Below are 24,421 nucleotides of genomic sequence, written 5' to 3'. Positions count from 1 at the left end.
ATGGCAGAAGAATCAAGACCATGAGGAAACAGCATTGCCCATGAAGCTGAACATTGATCATCTGGGATCACAAACATCACTCAGAAGAATGTACCATGGCACCATGTGAATTAGGACTGAATATTATGGTTGTTTGATAACTTTGTCTTCTCTCTTGTTAACTAAGTGTGCCTCTGAATGCAGACATCCTAGGGGATAAAGTTTCATCTTTACATTTCGCCAAAAACCGAACCAAAACAAAATCAAAACAAAACAAAACAAACAAACAAAAAAAAAAAAGGGGGGGGGAAAGAGAGAATACCCCATAGCAGAAAAAATTAGCTCATGATAACCCTAGAGATGCTGTAACCCTAGAAACATCAACCCTAGAAGTGCTGTAACCCTCTCACCACAAGACACACAGCACAACTGTCATGAAAATGACAACCAGCAAACCTGCTTAGCACTGACCTCAACGACTGTCACGATGATCCAAGATGTCAACAGAAAGTATCTAACTTCTAACCGAGTGTCGTGACTGCTTCACTGTTGTGTGAACATTAAGAGATCAGAATTACTAGGATGAGCAAAAACACGTTACTTTGTGTAATTTTATATTGGGCAAAGCAATGAAGCTCTTTTTGCTCTTGCTATTTGTCTGCAAGTTTTCTGTCTGTGAAGCTAGAGCCTGGCCAGATCTACCTTTACAGATCAAAGAAATCTTGCTACCATTAAACAATTCATGATTTTTGACCATCCTAGAGAAAATAAAGATGCAACATAACCCTAAGGCAGATTGTAAAAGACAGTGCTAAGGATTACATTTGTGCCTCAATCTCTGTATGCAATGTGTTCAGGCATAATCAAGTCTTCTCTGTCATTAAGAGGAGTGAAGTGTAAAGATCGGAGCTATCAAGATCTAAGTTCTTCTTTACAATGTTTGTTATCTTTGACCATGGATTATGCCAGCTCTGTTAGAACGATGTAACTAGCTCAACTTAAGCTTTGTGCCTTGTACAGGTTACATCAGTCTGTTAGACATGCTGCACTGCAGAACTCTTGCTTTTGCTCTACCGCTTAGCTTTACCTTGCTTGCTTCTGTGTATGCAAGTAATGTCCTGTATGGGATGAGAAGAACTCCCTTGACCAGATTGCTCACAAAAACAAAAAGGGGGATTTGTGGGAACACCAGTTATGAGTGGTGTGAGCAATCTGGCAGTTCAGGCCTAAGAGCCTGACATGGTGGTAGGCCATGCTCAGCAGAAGTGCAGAGCCAGCTACCAGTACGCCAAAACAGTGCTGTGCCTGCAGCACTGTAACTAAAACAAGACGCTGGTAGCTAGAAACATAGTGAGTTATTTCGGGACAACAGGACATGCACCTGCATCAACAAACCTCGCGGTTCATCCATAGTTGGACCAATAATCTACAATAATGTTGATGTGTGGTCACTCATAGAGGACCAATGAGTCCATGCCAACAAGGCATACCAAGGTTATATAAATTGTAGCAGTTTCCTTGCTACGCACTTCTACTTTTTCTTCTTTTCCTGCCTGTCCTGTCTCCTCTCCTTCCATGCTTTCACCATAGGCCTGAGCCATAGGCCTGCAATACTGGAACAATAAAGGATCAATACCCGATCATATTGGTCAGCCGTATTGATTCCAAGAACCTCCGTCGTCACCATATCTGGCTATAGGGGCAAGACTGAGACTCCCTCCCCTGCAGCCCTTTCCTCTTTCCTTACATAGAGAAAAAGGGAAGGGGCAAGAATAGGGAGAGATAAGGGAAGGGGGAGAAAAAAGGAAAGAAATGGGGATAAGGAAAAAGGAAGGAGGTAAATCTGCTGAGAAATAATTTGGAGTCAGTTTGGAAGTAGAGAGGTAAAATTTTCTTTAATATAAATATATATATCAAAAACAGGAAAGGTTCACAAGTATAAGGAGAAGGATGGATAAGGAGATACAAAACCAACAGTCCTTTGGAGAGATATGGATGCAGCAGGGAGAAAGACCAGGCCTGACCACGTGGCAGAGAAGCAGGAAGCCAGCAGTGACTCTCTTAGTGCTCTCTTCCTGGTGAGGCAGAAGCAAAAGAGCCCCAAGCGGTCGCTGTACCCTCCCCTTCATAGTTTTGCTGGACAGGGAGGGGGAGTGGAACAGACTAACTCAGTTTCCTGGGGAGAAACCCCCCTCCAGGGGGGGAAGGGCTCTCACAACCCTTCTTCCCCTCCTTTCAGGATGGGCGTAACCCATCACAGTGTCCCATACCTTATCTACAGGACCAATGGCCTGATTAAAAGCTAGGCTGGGGTCTCACAGCTCATCTAGAACACAGGCAGTTTGGGTTTGACTTCAGTGCTGCTGTAAAATCCCACAGCCTGAGCTTATGATTCACCAGAACTGTTGAAGGAGTTTTAAACTGCTGATGCAGCCTTCAAGCTCTGCAGGAGTCACAGTGCCTTGGGAAAGCTCTGCCCCTGAAATCCCTGCACCCAACTCTGAGTCATAAACCAGGGACCAAGTCTGGCACTAGGATTGGGTCTAAACCCACTTACACTCCTCTCTGCACAGGAGGGTCCATGCTGAATGCTGTGACTCAACAGGAGGGCTTCCCTTACCCCCTTCACCCCCAATCTCTCTGTAAAATCATTCCAGCCCAGCCCCAAGGAGATTTTCCTGTCACAATCATTCTAAACCCACCCCAAATCCAGGGAATTTTGTCTGTTTCATCCATGTTGTAAGTGTCAGAGTGAACCTTGACACCAAACTGAAGCTGTTTGCATCTCTGTTACACCTTGCTGAAGTCCATCAGCTTCATTAACTGTGTCAAATCATCCTCCTGCTTCAGTCGAATTCACTGCGTCTTTCCTCTTCTGAGTGAGGTGCACTTGGGCTCTGACTTGATTCTCCAAAGCCCTGGCCATTCATGTCCTAAAACTGGCAATTCTTTCTTTGCTGTCAGGTTGTTGGGGGCAAGGTGAGGTGAAAGCACCTCCATGGTGTCTGTAGAGATCTGCAGCCCTGTGGAGAAGGCCTTGGGGATATTAGAATTAAAGAATCCTGGAATGGGTTGGGTTGGAAGGGACCTAAAAGAGCAACAAATCCCAACCCATGACCATGAGGAAGGACATCTTCCACCAGTTCAGGTTGCTCAGAGTTCCTGATCCTGGACAATTCAAGGGATGAGGAATCATAGAATTGTTAGGGTTGGAAGGGACCTCAAGGGTCATCCAGCTCCAACTCCCCTGCCATGGGCAGGGACACCTCACACTACAGCAGGTTGCACTGAGCCACATCCAGCCTGGCCTTAAAAACCTCCAGGGATGAGGCTCCCACCACCTCCCTGGGCAGCCTGTGCCAGTCTCTCACCACCCTCATGGGGAAGAACTTCTTCCTAAAATCCAATCTGAATCTACCCATTTCTAGTTCTGTTCCATTCCCCCCAGTCCTATCATTCCCTGACACCCTCAAAAGTCCCTCCCCAGCTTTCTTGTAGCCTCCTTCAGATACTGGAAGGCCACAAGAAGGTCTCCTCAGAACCTCCTCTTCTCCCTTTCTCTGGGTAACCTTTTCCAGTGTCCTGCCACCCTCACCATAAAATATTCCCTCCTTCTATCTGATCTAGCTCTCCATTCTGTCAGTTTAAAGCCACTGTCCTTTGACCAGGGATTTGGAGGCATCTGACATATGACCACTAGGTAGTGGCTGAAGCCCCTGAGCCCAGTGGTGTGGAGAATGAGAAGAGTAGAGGAGTAGCTTGAGAGTGCTTGGAAACATGAGAAGATTTCCTGGCTAGTGAAGAGCAGCAGGAGAAAGAAATAAAGCCACAAAGTGGAGCTGGGGAGGTCCAGACTGGACATGAGGAGAAAGAAATATCCCTGCCAGGGCAGTGATGTGGTGCAAGATGTCACCCAGCAGCACCTTGGATCAGCTCAAGTCTTGATAGTTCAAGGAAGAGCCAGGGAGGATGGAGAGAGAGCAGCAAAGGAAGGTGCCAGCAAGGTGGGGCAGCTGGCTGGGTGACTACAGCCTGCAGGGAAAGAGGCTCAGCTGATGCAGCAGCAGAGGACAGCCTGAGGGGCAGATGACAGAGGGCTGTGCAAGAGCTGAAAGGCTCCTGGCAGAGCCAAGCTCTTCCTGCCTTGGGTTCTGGCTGTGGTCTGTGCCACTGATGCCTCTGAGGAGACAACTCCTCCTTGCAGCCCTGGGGCCTCATTGCCTCCTTGTCCATCCTCAGAAGCCTGGGAGGGGTTGTGTCCTGCCCTTGACATTGGTCCTCTCCACATCCCACTGCTCCAGGAAGAGCCCTGAGGGGTTAGTGAGGGAGAGGATCTGCCTGTCCAGGGGCCAGGGCTCAGGGATTGACCCTTTGCATTAATGAAACACCTCCAGGTTTGCTCAGCATCAGAGATATCTTCCTCTGCTTGTCCTGACCTCTCAGCACTGCCTCCAGTTCTCTGCTCCAACCACAGCCTGCAGACACTTTCCCAGCAGTGTCCTCACTTGGACCCATCAACAAGAGAAGAAACTTCAGAGTTTGAAAGTGACTTCAACTTCTGGAGAGGTTTCATCATCTCCCTCTCAGTCTCTGATGTTTACCTGGCACCAAAGCCACCAGAGGGTCATTAAAATGCCCTTAGGTTGGTCCTCTGCTGCTCAGCTGGGCTGAGCTCCATGGCTGGAGGGAGCTGCTGGAAAGTAGGCAGCAATGAAAAGTGTCAGCTGTGCCCAGGAGCAGCTCCTCTGCTCTGCACAGCAGGGCTGAGGGCACTGCCAGTGGATCTCAGTGAGATGAGAAAGGCAAAGAGAGGTTCGAGGTGTCCAGGAGGCTGACTGAGAGCTGACAGGAGGAGAAGTCACTGCAGTCACTGACACGGTGAGTCTGTGGGGGCAGGGCAGTGCAGGTGCAGCTCCTGGAGGCATCTCCTAAAGCTGGCAGAGCCACAGCTGGTGGGGTCTGGAAGGAAATCTTCCTGTCCAGAGGCTCTTTTCAGGCTATTCTGAAGAGCTGTGGAGCCCTGAGGTGCAGGCAGGTGTGGTCAGGGCTGTCCTTCAGAGCAGGGTCCCTGCAGCCCAGGGGCTGTGTGCTGGGGCAGGGATTGTGCTGCCTGCCAGGCTCAGCTCTCAGCCTGCCCAGGGAGCTCCACACAGTGCTGTGGGGAGAAGCTATGAGTGGCAGGAGACAGCCCAGGTAGGGTAGGGCAGGGCAGGGCAGGGAAGTGCAGGTCAGGGTCCTTCTGCTGTGGGGAGGGAGCTGCATTGGCCAGAGCTGCTCACAGTCCTGGCTCATGCCTGGGCATTTCTGAGAGGGTTTTCAAGAACAAGATCACCTTGGTGTGCTGGGTGGGCTGTGTGAGACTAGAGTTTAGAGTCTGTTCCTCCACTCTGGATAAGACTCTCATTAGCCTTTGAGCTGCTCCTGAGCCCTGCACACCCAGAGCTGCCCCTGGGCAGTGTCCTGCTACTGGGAGGGGTCTGTAGGGCAGATCTCAGAATACAGCAGGTGGGATGAGCTCTGTCAGCAGGGACAGGGATGAGAGCTGGGCACAGAGAAGCAGCTCCTGGCAGGGACAGCTGCTAGCAGCAAGGACTTGGGCAGCTGGGGGAGAGGGATCTGCTGTCAGAGATGCCCTGGCAAGGGGGATCAGGCACCTCTGTGCCATTCTCTGCACTGCAGACACATTTCCCAATGCAACCTTTTGCTCTCCTCTTCTACCCAGCAGAGGCAGTGCCCTCAAAGCTATGGGCTCCAGGTCAGGAGTCACAACCTTGGCAGCTGACATTCATCTGAAGGCTCCTGGAGTGTGCACACAAAAGGAGGACCAAAGCTCTTCAGTTCCATCCTGTAAGCTGCAGAGAGCAGAGCTGGAGAAGGAGAAGGCTTCACCCCTGTCCCCTCTGACTTTCTCCCCCTCATTGTCTCTGCAGCACTGCAAGGCTGGTCCCTGTTTCTCCACCTCTCCATGGGACTCTTGTCCCCTGGGATTGGGCTGTTGGTCACTTTCTGTTCTGACACCAGAGGAATCTTCCTGGCAATTCTGGGTCCCTGCTGCATTTGAAGCTGTGATGAACTCTGCCATGGGTTGGTAGTGGTGGGACTGAGCTGATCCATTCCTCATGCAGCTCAGGGAGGGAGGTGATGATGAGGCTGAGAGAAGTGTGCCCTAACTTGTCACTGCCTTTCCCTCCTTGGACAGGTCTCCATGGCCAGAGGCAGCAGATGGCCAACAGCAGCTCCATCACCCACTTCCTCCTCCTGCCATTCCCAGGCACAAGGCAGCTGCAGCTCCTGCACTTCTGGCTCTTCCTGGCCATCTACCTGGCTGCCCTGCTGGGCAATGGCCTCATCATCACCACCATAGCCTGGGACCACCACCTCCACACTCCCATGTACTTCTTCCTCCTCAACCTTGCCCTCCTTGACCTGGGATCCATCTCCACCACTGTTCCCAAATCCATGGCCAATTCCCTGAGGGACACCAGGGACATCTCCTATGTAGGATGTGCTGCACAAGTATTTCTGCTTTTCTTTTTGCTTGGTACAGAGTATTTTCTCCTCACCACCATGTCCTACGATCGCTATGTTGCCATCTGCAGACCCCTGCACTATGAGACCCTCCTGGGCAGCAGTGTTTCTCTACACCTGGCAGCATCTGCCTGGGCCTGTGGCTTTCTTTATGCTCTGCTGCACACAGCCATTACATTTTCCCTGCCCCTCTGCCAGGGCAATGTTGTGGAACAGTTCTTCTGTGAAATCCCCCAGCTCCTCAAGCTCTCCTGCTCCACATCCTACCTCAGGGAACTTTGGCTTCTTCTGGCCAGTGCCTGCTTATTATTTGTCTGTTTTGTGTTGATTGTGGTGTCCTATGTGCAGATCTTCAGGGCAGTGCTGAGGATCCCCTCTCAGCAGGGACGCCACAAAGCCTTTGCCACCTGCCTCCCTCACCTGGCTGTGGTCTCCCTCTTTCTCACCACTGGCTCCATTGCCCACTTGAAGCCCCCCTCCATCTCCTCCCCATCCCTGGACCTGGTGGTTTCAGTTCTGTACTCAGTGGTGCCTCCAGCAGCTAACCCTCTCATCTACAGCCTGAGGAACCAGGAGCTCAAACATGGTCTAAGGAATCTCATGATTGGGTGTTTTCAGAAGCAATAAACTGTCTGTCTTCTTCAGAGCAGTTCTTATGTCACTCATTGCAGTCCTAGTCTGGGCTCTCTCATTTTGGGTGCTGCTGGTGGTGTTACAGTTGTGATAATGTTTTTCCCCCAGCTTCTGTAGCCTTCAGAGAGGCTGAGGCTGTGGTGGGACTGCCCAGAGGACCCTGTACTCATGGGCACTGCTGTGAGACCAGAACAGACTGGGCTGTGCTGGGGAGGGGACAGGGCAGCAAGAAGGAAAAGGAGGGGTGAGGAAGTTTGGGGGAGTTGGTCTTGCCTGTAAAGTACCCAAGAGAAGGAAACATGACAGTGTAGCTTGGGGTGAGTCACCATGCAGGGAGAGGTCTCACACTTGGGCCAGGGCTTGTGGAAGGGATCAAAGACATGGTGGTACAGGGGAGAGTAGGTGTCCAGGAAATGGTGGTGTGGACACACTGTGGAGGTAGCTAAGGGCCTTTATCATGACCCAGCATCACTCAGTGCCAATTTCCAGCACTGGCCTTTCACCCCATGACTAAGGGTAAGCTTTGCTCTGAGGCCATCTCCATTCTCCTGCTGGCCAAAGGCTGCTTTGGGGGAAGGGACAGCCTTGAGCAGCCTCTCTTCTTGCCCAACTTCTGTCAGTCCTTTATGCAGAGCTGTCTGAAAAGCCCCACATGGGCCATGGCTGGGCAGGGGGCATGGACTGGAGGAGGCTGTCAGCATAGGAAGTTGATAGGAGAGCTGTGATCTGAAGGTCATCCCTGGGATCAAAGCTTTGCCAACCCTGATTGAACCTTTCCCATGCTGTGCCTGCTCTGTGGAGCTGTAAGACCCTCTGAGGGCAGTGGGGTTGGGACAGGGCCAGGGCCATGAGCAAGGACAAAGGGAAAGGAGGAATTTCTAGATGTTAACCCTTGTTGTGGAGAGCTGTTTGAAGGAAAGGCAAAGCTCAGCTGGAGATGCTGGGCCTGGCTCATGGCCATTGCAGAAGACACAAGGATAAGAGGCACTGAACTGGAGCCAGAGGGTGAGGGTCCCACGTTGGAAGCTCTTGGCCAGGGACTTTGTGTTGACTCTGTCCCAAAGTGTGGACACACTGGACCCCTCCCAGTAACAACCACATCCATCACAGCGCAAACTGGACACCCTGAATCCCCTCCCAGCACAGACTGATCCCTCCCAGTACCAACTGATCCTCCTGCTCTCTCTTACACCAACACCATCTGTCCCAGAACAAATGGTATCCCCTGACTCCCTCCCAGTACAGAATGACCACATTCCCAGTACAAACTGGATTCTGTGATCCCATCCCAGCATCCTCTGGGCCTCATCTCAGGCCAAATAGGTTCCTTTTAACCCCTCTTTGTACAGACTTGGCCTTGTCCCAGTAGAAACTGATTTTCCTGATCCCATCCTGGTACAGCTTGAGACCCAGCCCAGAACAAACTGGTAACCCTGTCCCTGCATGATCTGTATCCAGTTCTAAGTGGATATTCTGAACCCACTCCCAGCACAGACTGTACCTTCCCAGTAAAAGCTACATACCCTGAGCTGCTCCCAGTGCAGCTGTGGCCTCCTCCCAGAACAAACTGGATTGTCTTGCCTCTCCCAATGCTCTCTAGATCCCACCCAGTACAAAATGCATCTGCTGGCCCCCTCCTAGGACTGACTGCATCCATTCCAGTATAAACTGGATACCTGAAGCCCTCCCAGTACAGTCTGAGCCCTCTTCCAGTCAAAACAGGTTCCCTTTAACTCCTCCAAGTAGAACTTAGGCCTTGTCCCAATAAAAACTTGAAGCCCTTATCCTCTTCCAGTATAGACTGCCCAAGGCTTGCTCTAAATTTAGTCCCTTGGTCCTCTCTCAGTACAGAGCAGACCCTGATTCAGTACAATTGGCATCCCCTGAGATCCAGTCAAGTCTGGTTTCTGCCCAGTACAAACTGCATCTCTTGAACCCCTCCCAGCACAGATGTGGCCTCATCCCAGGACAAAGAGGATTGGATTCCCATCTCCCAGTACAGTCTAGGTCCTACTCCAGCACAAAGTGCATCCCCTGGAAACTCTGATTCCATCCCAGCACAGACTGGGCCTCATTATAGAGCAAACAGGACACCCTGATGCCATCCCTGTTCACACTGGGCTCTCCTCCCTGTACAAACTGAAGCTCTTTAACCCCTCCCAGCACAGACTGGACAAGTCCTAGTACAAACTGAATCCCCTGGTATCCTCCCAGTACAGGCTGGGACTGGTCAGAGTACAAACTGGACACCCTGAGCCCATTCCAGTATCATCTGGGCCTTGTCCCAAAGAAACTGGGTCCCTTTAATACCTCCAAGTACAGACCTGGCCTTGTCCCAGTATGAACTGGTTCCAATGATCCCTTCCCAGAACAGACTGGCTCTCAATTCAGAGTGGATCCCTGGCCCCACCCAGAAGTGACTGTGTCCATGGCAGTGCAAACTGGACACCTGACCCCATGTCAATACAGTCTGAGCCCTGTCCCAATCCTAACAGTGTCCCTTTAAGCCCTCTAAGGACAGACTAAGCCTTGTGCCACTAGAAAGTGGATCCCTTGATCTCCTCCCAGTGTAGACTTGGAAACATCTCAGTCAAAACTGGGCTCCTTTAATTCCTCCCAGTAAAGAAAGGGCAAGTCCCAGTATAAACTGAATCCCCTCTTCTCTTCCCAGTACAGATAGGACACTGTTGCAGCACAGACCTGAACCCCTGGTCCCAAGCCAGCACAGTTTCAACATCATCCCAGTACAAACTTGACCCCTGTTACCCAGCACATGCTGGATCCCTTTAAACCCTCCCAACACAGACTGGTCCCTGTCAGAGAACAAACTGGATTCTCTGACCCTCTCCCAGCCTGGACAATGTACCAGTGCAGAGTGAGTGCCTTTGAACTCTCCCAGTAAAGTCTGATCAATTCACATTATACATTGAACCCTCTGGTATCCTCCCAGTACAGACTGGGCCCCAAACTGGATGCCATTAAAATGTCAAAGTACACATTTGGCCTTGTCCCAGTTTAGTTTTCCCCCTAATACCTTCCCAGTACAGACCAGGCTTCAATCCAGTAAAAAAATGGATCCCCTTAACCCTCCCAATAGTGACAGGATCCCTTCAAATGGAAAATGGATACTCTGACCCCATCCCAGTACACACTTTACTTCCTCCTTATATAAACTGCACCTGTCCCTCAGAGCTGGCTCTCACCTGAGTCCTGCCCAGCCCCCTCAGCAGGACACCAAAGCCTCTCCTCAGCCTTGGCCTGAGCCAAACCCATGAAAGGCAGCTCTGAGCCCTCAGCTCTCCCCTGGATACCTAATCCCAGAATCCCCTTCCTTTCCTCTGACCACTCACTTGCAGTCCCTCCATCTGACTGACTCTGCTTGGCCCCTGCTGTGAGGGTGCTCAGTCCCAAAACTCCTTCCAGTTCTCTGACTCCTGCATCCCCTACCACATATCACTGACTTTGCTTGGCCCCTGCTCACAGAGCAGCCTCAAGGCCTTGGAAGAGGAGCAGGAGGTGACCTGTGTTTGAGCAGCTCACAACCACCAGGAGGCAATGGGTGGGAAAGCCATGGGTAGCTCAGTTGTGCCTCAGGATCTCCTGCACAGCAGCAGCCACAAGGCTGGGCAGCTGATAGGGCAGCAGCAGGAAGAAGGTAGGAAAGGGACTGGGAGGTCACTTCTTGCTGTAGCAGCTGAGAGGGCAGCCTTGACTCCTGGCTGGGCTCTGTGCTTTTGGCCTCCCAGCTGCCAGAGTCCCCAGCAGAAGGCATGTGGTGGGCAAGGGACTTGTGTGACTCCCTGTCCCTAAGCACCTGGTGGCCCCTGCAGGAAGAGCCTTGGAGCTGAGTTGTCACCTCCCTGCCACTTGAAGGCCTGAGGGGACAGCAGCCGGGACAGGGCTTGGCTGTGGCTGCTGGAGAAGCTGAGAAGCAGCAGCAGGGACCTGCATGGGAAGGCCCTGGAGAGGTCTCTTGTGCATGCTCAGTTGCCAGGCCACAAGTAGGCTGAGGCCTTGGGCCAGCACTGGGACATGAGGGATGGCTGAGAAGCTCCTAGGGCAGGAGGAGCCACATGGCCAGGAGGTGAGTGTGAGGTCACTGCAAACTCCAATCCCTTTGTGTCATTGGCCAGCAGCAGGCACAGGGCTGGGGACTGTGCCATCCCTTGTTCCTGCCAAACTGCGAGGCAGCATCAGGGAGGTGCCTTGGGTGCTGCTTTGGAGCTGGAGGATCTGCTCTGTCCCCAGGCAGAAAGGCCTCTGTCAGGGACCATTGCCAGTGTCCTGGGCTGGAACAGAGGCTGAGCAGAGTGCAGAAGGCCAAGTGCAGTTGGGCTGTGGGAGGAGGAGTGTGGCCACCCAGACACAGAGGTTGTCCTCCCCTGCACTCAGCACTGCTGTGGCCACATCTGCAATATTGGTGTCTGGCTGTGGAGTTCCTTAGTCTGGAGGAATGGAGAGGCACTGCAGAAGCTCTGAAGGAGATCTGCCTGGGTGGAGTTTGAGTCTCTATCTAGAACCTGAAGCCGCTGAGCTTCTTTAGCCTGGTGAAGTGAACGCTCAGGGGTGATGTGCACCTGCTTGAAGGGGGGTGTCAGGTGATGGAGCTTTTCTTGGTTGTGGGCACAGAAGGAAGCCTTCAGAAAGTGCAAATTAAAGGTTCAGACTGGAGGCCAGGACAAAACAATGTCACTCAAAGTGTAGAGCTGTGGCCCAGAAGGAGATCCTTTGTGTGTCAAGGAACAGGCAGGAAGAGTGGAGAGGCCTCAGTGCAGGTGTGGAAATGTCAGGGTGAGAGCTGGCTGGGGAAGCCAGATGGATGTCAACAGCCTGAAGGGAAAGAGCTGCAGGCATGGGACAGTGTAGCACAGCCTGCAGGAGGGATGGCCAAGGGCTCTGGCAGGGCTGAAAGGCTCAAGAGGGACAAGGTCTTGATCCTGTTCCTTCTGGCAGCAGCTTCTGCCACCATGGCTGCTGAGAAGTTTTAGTTGGAGGCTCTCAGGATCTGCCTTTCCAAGGCCTGAGGGTCAGAGCTTGGCCTTTCTCTTTCCGAAACCAAGGCCAGGGTTTGTTCAGCTGCACTTTGCCTTTGTCTGCCTTCAATCATGGCCTCCATGGAGCTTCTCTGCCAACCCCTGGGAGGCTTTGTTGCTAATGGCCCTCAGTGAGGCCAATTAATACTTGAAGGAATTTTTGTTATGCTTCTGACTTCTTGAGCAGATTCCTTCAGCCTCCTCTCAGTGTGTGAGGCTCAGGCAATGATCCCCAAGTGCCCTAAATGCTATTTGTGTCTCTGCAGTTTTCTTCAAGGTTTCAAAGTTCTCCTCACAAAGCTCCTTGATTATTTAATTTTTTCAGCCTGTGAATGACAGAGTGGATAAGGACAAGGCTGACCCTGACTGACTGCAAGGGATCCTGAAGTCAAATCTGTTTCTATGGCTGTGCCTGGATGCAACCACAAAGCACACAGACCCAGGGACAGAGCTGCCTGTGTCCAGTGCAAGATAGAAACCTTGACCCTGGTGACAGCAAAGGTGTCTGTCCAAAGACACAGAGAGGTGGAGAGGTGGCTGGCAGAGGGTGCCCTGGAGTTCAGTTTCCCTCTGCTGCAGCTCAGGGCAAACACTCACAAAGCTTTGGCATTCTTTGGGCACAAGATCTGAGCCTGGAGAAGTCTGACTTGGTGCTGGCCCTTGGTGCAGGTTGTGGCTGAAAGATGTCTGAGTAGGGGAGATGCTGGACACAGCTCCTGTGATCCAGGAGAGCTCCAAGGCTCTGGCTTTAGGCTCACTGTTGTTACAGGTGGAGATCCTTGACTTTCATAAGGTGTTTCTCTGAGCTGGAGAACCTTGGATGCTGAATCATCCTGGGATCTTTTGCCACTTGCATAGACCCTGAAGGTTTTGACCTCCAAAGTTTTCTCTCACCTCCCTGTTGGCTGTGATCCAAGCACAGATGCACTGAGCTGGCAGGAGGTGACAAACCCCCAAGCCACAGGGAGAGCAGTGCAAGGCTGGGAGAGCGAGGGTGCAGCACACCAAGGACACCTCTCAAGACTCTCTCTCTGTCCTGATCCATCCCTGGCTTACCCTGGGCTAGTTCATGGCCTAGGCAAGGGGAGCCAAGGGGCCCAGACCTGCAGAGCCTGTGGCTCCTTCTTCAGGCATAGGTGAATGTTACAACTCCCCTTTCCCACAGCCTATCCCCACTCAGCTCACTGTTGCATCTTGATTTGAACAGGAGCTCTTCTCCCCACTTGCCTTTCCCATCAGCCTCAAGGATGCAACACTTGGTTCTTTTTCACTCCCAGCCTTTCTCATATGGTTTGGTTGCACATCTCATCACCTCCAGGACCTCACACAGACATGAAGGCCATCTCAACATTTCAGTACCATTCCCTTTTGGGGTTCTTATAGATTGATTCTATGGCAAACTAAGTCATTGATCAGCATGGATCTACAGGCTGCAGCCCAGGCTCTGGTTCTCTCTGGGCTGCAAGTGCTCACTGCTGGCTCCTGTTGAGCTTCTCATCCACCAGCAACCCCAGGGCCTTTTCTTTATGGCTGCTCTCAAGCCAGTCCCTGCCCAGCCTATATCAGGATCCATGTTCATGGTCTCTGTGCACAGTGTCCTGTGGGGTGCATGGGTGTTGTTTTCAGGACTGTCTGTGGAACCCCAAATACAAAACCCAGTTATGGGTTTGGTCATGGTGAAGTTACACCAACAACCTGAATTTGGTTGGGCTGTTGTGTTACAATCTTTGTGCTCTGGGTTGGTAAAATGGGAGTAGAAGATTCTCATTTCATTTGGTTCCTGGTGAGTAGATCCATTGACTCCCTGCATCCAGTCTGCATTTGCTCTTCTGCCATGGATTGCAGTTGAGCCACCTGAGGAGAGCTGCCCCAGCCCCAGGCAGGTTTGCTGTACCTTTCATTTCCATGGAAAACAAGAGAGAGCTTAGCCTGCCTTGTTCTGTGGGGTTTCAGCACTTCCAGTGGATCTCAGCAGCACCTGGTCCCCAGGAGCTTGTGCTTGGGCCATGGTGAGTGTCCTTACTGCAAGGAAGGGGAAGAGAGGAGTGGACAAGTGGTGGTGGTGGTGGTGCTGCTGGTGTCTGCCCAACTGATCCATGCAGTGAGGACAGAGTCTGCTCTCAGCACTGGCTTGGTCACAAATCCAAAGCACAGCACCAGAGGAGCTGTTGTGAAGAAAATTGACTTCATCACAACCAAACCAGGACAATCTTCTCCCCATTCCATACCCTTAACAGCATGCTCAAGTCTGACACTATCCAATACCTCCTTATTTACTACCACCCCCTTTCTACCCTGTGATTTCTCCACAGACATCATCCTTCCCTTAGTCTATGACCACCCCTGTCAAATGTCCACAGAATGTCCCTAGAGCTCATCTGGTGCATGGCTTTGGTTCTGTCTGGTCACTCAGGCTCACAGGATGTTAGGAGTCTGAAGGCACCTCCAGAGATCCTCAAGTCCAGGTATTTGTATTGGTCAGCCTGTGCTCCTGAGCCATGAGCTCACTTAGGTCCCATGTCCTGTCCCAGAGCAGAGATCCAGGCCTTTCCACTGCTAGCTCCATTGGTAAGGGCAAGTCCCTCTTTTTTCTTTCCAGGGCAGTCCATCCTTGGCCTTACTCCTACTGTCTGCTGTCTCACACCATCTCTGCTGTCCACAGGAGTATAATGGGTTGGGGCAAACCCCCTCCCCACCACGGGCAAAAATGACTCAGACAAACAGATTGTGAAAGTGATGGAGAGTTTAAATAGAAAGCAGTGAGTGTGTGCAGAGAGCCAGAAGTGCAGTGACAAGAGAAACCCCAAAGCAGACCCAGAAACATCCCATCCCCACCTGAGGGTGCACCCAAGAGCCCCAGGGCTCCTCCTTCTGCCCCCACCACTGCTAGGCTAGTCTCAGCTGGCCAGATCTGAGACTGCCCATCCCCCCCCACCCTGTGGCCTTGGGCCTAGCCAGGCCCATGGCCGGGAGACATCTCCCCCAGTTACCAGGTGGTGGAGAGGAAGGAAAAGAGGAAGTGCCAGACCCTGCCATGGATTTTATAGTGGTGCAGGAATTATGGTAGGAAATACCTAATTTCCTGTGCCCACCCACTGGGCTGGACTTCTGCACACAGGAAACACCCCCGTAGCAGAGGGCACCCAGCCCAAACTATGACAATAGTGTAAGGGATCGGGAGGTGGGAGGGATGAGGAACTGTCCTGCTGCACCAGTGGAAAGGTATTTTGAGAAATGCAGTAACAGATGGAGAATCTGTAGATTTTCCTGTACATGCATCTCCTGTGGTATTAGAAGGTTGACAAAGAATATGGCAATCTCTGGGCTGGAAAATGTTACAAGAAGCTAAACAAGCCATAGCTACCTATAGGTTAAAGTCAGGATACACAACTGCTGTAATTGATCATTTGTTTTCAGCACACTTGTTAACCCCATATGACACACATATGGTGGCAAATACTCTGTTAACACCACATCAGAGCTTGTGATTTCTAGGGCCACAAGACCCTAGTGCAGAAACAATTGCAATTAGGCCATACCTTACTAGCCACTCTCCCCTCCACCCCCCCTTTTTCTGGTTCGACTCTAGTCTACCAAAGCTCTGTTCTGATTTGAAGCAACAGTGCTGATTTCATCATTTCTGATTTTAATGTGTTTCAGAGATTTGTTATTTAGAGTTTTGCTAAGCTTTACTAGTAAGCATAATGAATAGTATTTGGTATTTACAGGTACTTAATACATAGTAGTTATAGTAAGGTGTAAGCACTTAGTAATGAGTTCACATTGTAAGATTTTCTTTTGGTTCGAACATTCTTGGTTGTGTGCCTCGGCATTGCAAAGGAGCTCCAGGTAATATAGTTAAGGTTTGTAGTAAATAGGTATTAGTTTTTAAAAGTATTCTTTAACTAATGGAACATCTTTCTATTTCCTTCTTAGACACTGACTAGGAAAAAAAAAAGGAAAAAATATGAAATAAGTAAAAAAAAGTGTATACAAAAATTGTAAGATTTAAAAAAAATTAGATGCAAAAAATACAATAAAAATAACAAAAAAATTTAGATACAAAAAATGAAGTACAAAACAACAAAATAATAACAATAATAATAAAAAAATTAAAATTTAAAATATTTTAAATAAAAAACCAATTTAACAGAATAATTTCAAAACAAACAAACAAACAAAAACCCATAACTAACAAAAAATAACTATTAACAAAAACCATAAGGATTATTAACAAAAAAAAGAAGGATTACTAAGATTTAAAATTAAAAATAAGGACAAAAAATTAAATACAAAAAAGGTTGAAAAACAGGAAAAAAGGGAAAAAAATGAATTAAATGAAAAAAAATTTAAAAGTAGATTACAAAATAAAATGATGTAAAAATAATTAAAAATAATTATATAAAATATAAATCAAGAAAATATCAAGAAACATTAAAAATAAATTTTAAAAAGTTAGATTAAAAAAAAAAATTACACCCCAAAAAATTTTAAATTCTAGACAAAAAAATACAAAAGAAAAATATTAAAAAGGCATATTTTAAAAATTAATTAAATTAAAAATTAGATTAAAAATAAAAAATAACAAAAATAATTTAAAATAACATTTACAATTTTAAAATAAAAAGAATAAAAAATAAAAATTAAATTTGCAATTCTATTAAAAATAAAATAAAAATAATAAAAACAAAACCATTTAAAAAAAAGATTAAATAAAAAATTAAGAAATTTTTAAGTTATTATAATTTTTAAAAAATGAAATAAAATTATTAGACATTTAAAAACATAGATGAAACATACAAAAATTAATTAAAATATTTTTAAAAATATAATATAAAAAATTAAAAATATAAAAATTGTGTTTAAAAAAGATTAAAAATTAAGAAAAAATGTTAAAAGAAATTTTTTAAAATTAATTAAAGTAAAAATTTAAATTAAAAAATAGAATTTAAAAAATTTTAAAAATAAAACTCAAGAAGAAAAAAATAGTTTAAAAATATATCAAGAAAAAGTCAACAACAACAAAAAAGATTTTTTAAAAAGGGTTTTATAGCTAAGGGTTTTTAGTGACGAGGGAGATTGGAATCAATACAGCTGACCAATATGACCGAGTATCGATCTTTTATTGTTCCAGTATTGCAGGCCTATGGCGCAGGCCTATGGTGTGAGTATAGCACAGTAAAGTAAAGCATGGAAGAAGAAGGGATAGGAAAGGCAGAAGTGTGAAGCAAGGGAATTTCTACAACTTATATAAACTCGGAGTGCCTTGTTGGCATGGCCTCATTGGTTCCCTATGAGTGACCACACATCACACCATTATAGATTATTGGTCCAACTACTGATGACACGCAAGGTTTGTTGATGCAGGTGCATGTCCTGCTGTCCCAAGATAACTTGCTGTGTTTATGGCTACCAGTGTCTTGTTTTAGTTACATGCTGCAGGCACAGCACTGTTTGGTACACTGGTAGCTGGCTCTGCACTTATGCTGAGCATGGCCTACCATCATGTCAGGCCAGATTGCTCACACATGGTGGTAAACCATGCTCAGCATAAGTGCAGAAGAGGCTAGCAGTGTAGCAAAAGAGTGCTGTGCCTGCAGCATGTAACTAAAGCAGGGCACTGGTAGCTATAAACACAGAGAGTTATCTGGGAATAACAGGACACACACCTGCAGCAACAACCTCGCGTGGCATTAGTAGTGTGACCAATAATCTATAACAGTAGGATGTGTGGTCACTTGTGGGCACCAATGAAGCTATGCCAATGATGCTCTCTGAGTCTGTATAAGCTGCTGAGGTTCCCTTAATACACACTATGCTATGCTACACTCAACAAACAATGCTAGATCATGTTGGTCATCTGTATTGACTCTGTTCACCATCGCCAACAGCCAACTATTAAATATTAATAACAGGCATAACAGGACTCCTTCCCAGTACAGACTGTGCCCACTCCCAGGAAGGGCTACACCACCTGAAGCCTTCCAACCACTCATCTGTGTCTCTTTTCCGTACAACCTATATTCCCTTTCCCACTCCCTGACAGACAGGGTGCCACCCCAGTACAAACTGTATGCCTGTTCCTTGGAGCTCGAGGTTTTGGTGTGCCCTATCCCCAGTCAGAAAGGCACCACAGCATCTGGGAGGAACCATTCCAAATACTCTGGGATAGAGCAGACCCTGCACACAGGGAAGAAGGCCAACTGCAGCTGGGCTGTGGCAGGAGGAGTCTGCTTACCCAGACACAGGAATTGTCCTCCCCCAGACTCCTCACTGCTGTGGCCACATCTGGATGCTTGGTGTCTAGATGTGGGGTTCTGCAGTCTGACAGAGCAGGGAGGAACTTCAGAGACTGCAGAGGAGATCTGCCAGGATGGGGTTGACATCTCTGTGGATGAGGCTGAGGGCCCTGGGCTGCTTCAGCCTGCTGACGCTCAGGGCACTGCCACAGCAGTGTGCACATGGCTGAAGGGTGGTTTCAGAGAGGATGGAGCTCTTCTGGGGAGTGGAGAGAGACCAAAAGCTTCACAAAGTGCAGCTTGAAAGCTTCAGAGAGGATGGAGCTCTTCTAGGGAGAGGGAAGAGACCACAACCTCCACAAAGTGCAGCTTGGAACGCTCAGAGTGGAGAGGAGGCCAAAGAAATGTCCCTCAAAGGGCAGAGCTGCTATGCATGAGGCCATCCAGAGGTGTCAGGAAATGGCAGGGAGAGATGAGACAGCTCAGGGAAGCAATGGAAATGGCAGGGGGAGAGCTGGGTGGAGAGGCAAGATTGGTGTCAGCAGCCTGAAGGGAAAGAGGAGCAGGCATGGGACAGAGGATGCAGTAGGGATGGCCAAGGGCTCTAGCAAGGCTGAGAGGCCCAACAGGACCAGGGTCTTTGTCCCCTTGGCTCTGGCACTTGCCTCTGCCATCAAGGCCTGGGAGGAGAAACTTGCCTTTGAGGCTTTGAGGTTCTTCTATTGCAAGGGCAGTGGTCAGGGCTTGGCCTTTCTGCTTCCTAGACCAAAAGCAAGTTTTTCTGCCCTGCACTTTGCCTTTGTCTCCCTGCAATCCTGGCCTCTAACAAGCTGCTCTAAGGAGTCCCTGGGGAGCCTTTGTCAGTAACAAGCCTCAGTGAGGCCAATCAGTGCTTCAAGGTACTTTGGAGTTTGCTTCTGCCTTGGACTTCTTGAGAGGCTTCTTGGCAGTACCTTGGCAGAGTCTCCTGGCAGTACCTAAGGATGATGTAATCAGCCCCAAATACTCCATGGGGCTCATTAAATACTGCTGAACCTCTAATTCTTGCCAAGGTTTCTGCAGCTAATTGGAGAGGTTTTTATTGCACAAAGCATCTGATAAAAAGTATTTTTAAAGGTACATTTCATTCCTTTTCAGCAGGAGTTGTCTCTTTGCAAGCAAACCACAGCAAAACCTGACAAGGTCCTACCCTGGTCACTGCTCACCCTCACTCCCCACTGCCCCCAGCAGAGCCCTGAGCCACAGGTGAGGGACAGCATCTGCCTTGCCAGGGGCTGGGGTGCAGGACTTGTCCCTTTGGATCAATGAAACCCCTCCAGGTTTGCTCAGCAGCAGAGCCACCTTTAGCTGCTTGTCTTGACCTGGCAGCACTGCCTCAGTTCTCTGATCTCCCCACAGCCTGGAGTTGCTTCAGTGCCTCCAGTGGTGCTTCCCTTGCATCCACTCTCTCCTTCTACTTTAACCAGACCCAGGGGACACTTTCCCAGTATGCTTCATTGGGACCAGTAAAGAGTAGAAGGAACTTCAGAGTTTGAATCTGACTTTGACTTCTGGAGAGGTTTCATCAGCTTCCTCTCAGTCCCTGAGGTTTACAGGGCAACAAAAGCTACCAGAGGAGTTATTAAAACACCATGGGCTGGTCCTCTGCCACCCTATTGGGCTGGACTCCTGGGCTGGTAGGAGCTGCTGGCAAGCAGGCAGCACTGCAGAGAGAGAGATCTGGCCAGGAGCAGCTGCTCTGCACAGCACAGCCGGGCTGAGGACACTGCCAGAGGATCTCAGGGAGATGAGGAAGGCAGAGAGAGCTTCAAGGTGGCCAGGACTGGGAGGATGACTGAGAGCTCACTGGAGGAGAAGCCACTGCAGTCACTGACACAGTGAGGCTGCGGGTGCAGGACACTGCAGCTGTAGTTCCTGCAGGCATCTCCATCTCTGCAGCTGATGCTCAGCTGAAGGCTCCTGGAGTGTGCACACAGAAGGAGGACCAAAGCCCTTCAGTTCCATCCTGTGAGCAGCAGTGAGCAGAGCTGGGTAAGGAGAAGGCTTCACCCCCAGCCCCTCTGCCTTTCTCTCTTCCCTTCCCTGTCTCTGCAGCACTGCAGGCCTGCTCCCTGTTTCTCCACCTCTCCATGAGACTCTTGTTCTCTGGGACTGGGGTGTTGGTCACTTTCTGTTCTGACTCCAAAGGAATCGTCATGGCAATTCTGCATCCCTGCTGCACTTGAAGCTGTGATGAACTGTGCCATTTTTTGGTAGTGATGAGACTGAGCTGATCCATTCTTCCTGAAGCTCAGGGACAGGGGTTACAATGAGGCTGAGAGAAATGTGCCCTAACTTGTCACTGCCTTTCCCTCCTTGGACAGGTCTCCATGGCCAGAGGCAGCAGATGGCCAACAGCAGCTCCAGCACCCACTTCCTCCTCCTGCCATTCACGGGCACAGGGCACCTGCAGCTCCTGCACTTCTGCCTCTTCCTGGCCATCTACCTGGCTGCCCTGCTGGGCAATGGCCTCATCATCAGCACCATAGCCTGGGACCACCACCTCCACACCCCCATGTACTTCTTCCTCCTCAACCTCGCCCTCCTTGACCTGGGTGCCATCTCCACCACTGTGCCAAAATCCATGGCCAATTCCCTGAGGGACACCAGGGACATCTCCTACGCAGGATGTGTTGCTCAGGTCTTTCTCTTTCTCTGTTTCATTTCATCAGAGTACTCTCTCCTCACCACCATGTCCTACGATCGCTACGTTGCCATCTGCAGACCCCTGCACTATGAGACCCTCCTGGGCAGCAGAGTTTGTCTCCAGCTGGCAGCTGCTGCCTGGGGCTGTGGCGTTCTCTATGCTCTGCTGCACACAGCCAATACATTTTCCCTGCCCCTCTGCCAGGGCAATGCTCTGGACCAGTTCTTCTGTGAAGTGCTCCAGATCTTTAAGCTCTCCTGCTCCACATCCTACCTCAGGGAACTTTGGCTTATTGTGGCCAGTGCCTGTTTATTCTCTGTCCTTTTTGTGTTCATTGTGTTGTCCTATGTGCAGATCTTCAGGGCAGTGCTGAGGATCCCCTCTCAACAGGGACGCCACAAAGCCTTTGCCACCTGCCTCCCTCACCTGGCTGTGGTCTCCCTGTTTCTCAGCACTGTAATCTTTGCCTACCTGAAGCCCACTTCTATCTCATCCCCATCCCTGGATCTGGTGCTTGCAGTTCTCTACTCAGTGGTTCCTCCAGCAGTCAACCCTCTCATCTACAGCCTGAGGAACCAAGAGCTGAAGGATGCCCTGAGGAAAATGATCACTAGATGCTTTCAGGAGGAATAAACTCTTTGTCTTCTCCTGCAGAGCAGTTCTGTTGTCACTCACAGTCTGGTTTCTCTCTTTTTGGCTGCTGCTGGTGCTGTTCCCCTTGTGAGAATGTTGTTTCCCCACCAGAGTCTTTCTTCAGACCATTTCTGATTCAATGCTGGCCTGTCTGCTGTGACCCAGAGACTGCAAACAGGAGCAGCTGTGCTCCTTGGGTGTGTAACATGCAAGGAAGAATTCTTCTGATCTAGAAGTTCATAACAGAGACAGAGGCGTCTGGTAAAACTTGATTTGAATAAAGAGAGAGTCCACAGGACAATTCCCTGTGGGGTCTCTCTCATTGCTGAAGGCACAGCTCCCCTTTCATCCTCCATTTCTGGATGCAGATTTCCCTCTCCCTTTCCCCACTGGCTCAGGTACTCAGCATTTAGTCTTTCCCCAAACCCCTGCTCCATATCCCCCTTCACACGAACCCTCCCTGCTTCATACATCCTATCTTCATTTAAATCAGGTTCTCCACTTCTCTGGGTGGAGAAGTTAATATTCAGTAGTCTGTTAAGCCTGTGCTCTGGCTGCCCTGAGCAAACTGATCCCTGGATGTTTCAGAAGCGATAAACTTTGTCTTCTCCTGCAGGGCAGTTCTGATGTCACTCAGTGTAGGCCCAGCCTAACTGCTTGAGTTGTGGCTGCTGCTGGGGCTGTTCCCCTTGGGAGAATGTTGTTCCCACACAAATGTCTTTCTTCAGACCATTTCTGGCTCAGTGTTGTCCTGTCTGCTGTGACTCAGAGACTGCAGACATGAGGAGCTGTGCTCTCTGTGTTCAACGCAATAAAAGACCTTGCAGGGACTTGTTTCTCTGAGCTCCTTCCTCCAAGGCTCCTTCCTCTAAGGCCTCTCCTGCTGAGCCTCTGTGCTGGGGCAAGGCCTGAGTGCTCTGGCAGCTTGGGCATTTTGCTGCTGTGTGGTAGTGCTGGGCCTGCAGGCAGGGAGAGTCCAGGGCTGCTTCTGGGACAGAGCTGCTCCAGAGCAGCACTACCATCAAAACAGGAGGTGTCCTCATGCCATCATACCCCAACCCCCTCCCATTACACACTGCACCTAGTCAGAGTCCATACTGGATACCCTGACCCCCTTCCAGTATAGACTCAGTCCAAACATGGTTCCTTTGTTGCCTCCCAGTACAGATGTGGCCTCATCCCAATAATAACTGGATCCTACTGTCCTCTAGCTCTGCAGCCTGGGTTCCATCTCAGCACAGAATGTATTCCCTGACTCCCTTCCCAGCACCATCTGCATCCATTCCAGTACAAACTGCACACCCTCATGCCCTCCCAGTACAGTCTGTGACCTGTCCCAGTCCAACCAGGATCCCTTTCATCCCTCCAGGTACATATTAGTCCTTGTCCCAATAAAAAGTGGAACCCCTTATGCCCTCCCATTACAGCGTGGACCCTGTTCCAGTACAAGATGCATTCCGTGACTCCCTCTCCATATAGACTGGGCCCTGTCCAAGTACAAACTGGTGTCCTGATCCCATCCCAGTATAGTCCAAGACCTGTCCCAGAAACTAGTATAGTCCAGGACATGTTCCAGAAACAGGATCCAATGGCATCACCCAGTACAGACTGGGGACCATGCCAGTGCATACTGCATCTCCTGATCTCCTCCCAGTACAGACATGGGCAAAGTTGAAGCTCTGGCCCCCTTCCACTATCCACTCCCAGGCAGACTGGGCCCCATACCAGTACAATCTGAGTCACCTGGCCACATCGCAGTACAGTCTGGGACTCATACCAGTACATACTGGGTTCCTTTAAACCCTCTTCTATGGGTGACACCATCCTGGGGTTGGGTTGCAAGAACCCTGCCAGGTTTGTCCCAGGGGACAAAAGAAACCTGTTCCTAGTGGATCTGTTTTCTCCATCCTGGGAGGAGGGGACCCCGAGACTAAATCAGTCTGTGTCTCACCTACTTCCTGTCCAGAAAGACTAACCCTAACCCTAACCGAACTCTAACCAAACCCTAAACCTAACCCTATCCATAACCCTAACCCCAAACTTAACCCTAATCGACCCCAACCCTAACCCAAACTTAACCCTAAACCTAACCCTAAACCTGACCCTAACCCTAATGGACCCTAACCCTAACCCTAACCCTAACCCTAACCCTAACCCTAACCCTAACCCTAACCCCTAACCCTAACCCAATCCAGCAAGACTATAATGGCAAGACCATGGCAGCCATGAGCTCTTTTTGCTCCTGCCTTGCCTGGTTGAAAGGACCCACAGCTGCTGCTGGCTTCCTGGTTCTGCCACGTGCTCAGGCCTTATCCTCTCCCTGCCGCATCCACGCTTCTCTACAGGACTGAACTCCACATGCACCGAGGGAGATACAAGGCCATCCACATTTGGGGTTGCTTATTCTCCTATTCACCCTTATTCCTTACCCTTGTATGTCCCCCCTGTTATTGCTATAGACATATTTTGTTTAAAAATTTACTTCTACTTCCAAACTGACTCCGGGTTGTTTACTTTTTTTGGTAGATTAAACTCCAGGTAAGGCTTAAACCACCACAATATTTTGGCACTCCAACGCCAGCACTTTGGAAAGAAAGGATTGGAAGCAGTGATGTTGATCTTGAAGACTCTTGAAGATCTTGAGGAAGAAGTTCTTCACCATGAGAGTGGTGAAGCCCTGGAATGGGTTG

The 24,421-nt window shown here is 49.6% G+C and overlaps 1 protein-coding gene and 1 pseudogene across 1 annotated transcript; one reads left to right on the top strand and one right to left on the bottom strand.

Moving 5' to 3' along the window:
* Positions 1–24,421, bottom strand: part of LOC128899310 (oocyte zinc finger protein XlCOF6-like) — a 285,720-nt pseudogene that overhangs the window by 14,206 nt on the left and 247,093 nt on the right.
* Positions 20,772–21,731, top strand: LOC128899300 (olfactory receptor 14A16-like). Its single transcript, XM_054177678.1, has one exon. The coding sequence runs from the start codon at positions 20,799–20,801 to the stop codon at positions 21,729–21,731; it is 933 nt and encodes a 310-aa protein (XP_054033653.1). The 5' UTR covers positions 20,772–20,798.

Source organism: Dryobates pubescens, chromosome 43 (genome assembly GCF_014839835.1).
Source record: "Dryobates pubescens isolate bDryPub1 chromosome 43, bDryPub1.pri, whole genome shotgun sequence".
In the NCBI taxonomy this organism is placed as follows: domain Eukaryota; kingdom Metazoa; phylum Chordata; class Aves; order Piciformes; family Picidae; genus Dryobates; species Dryobates pubescens.
Note: the sequence above shows the minus strand (reverse complement) of the source record. Positions and strands in the feature narration are given on the sequence as shown.

Coding starts and splice junctions, on each gene's coding strand:
- LOC128899300 (XM_054177678.1), top strand. CDS start 20,799: ATGGCCAACAGCAGCTCCAGCACCCACTTCCTCCTCCTGCCATTCACG.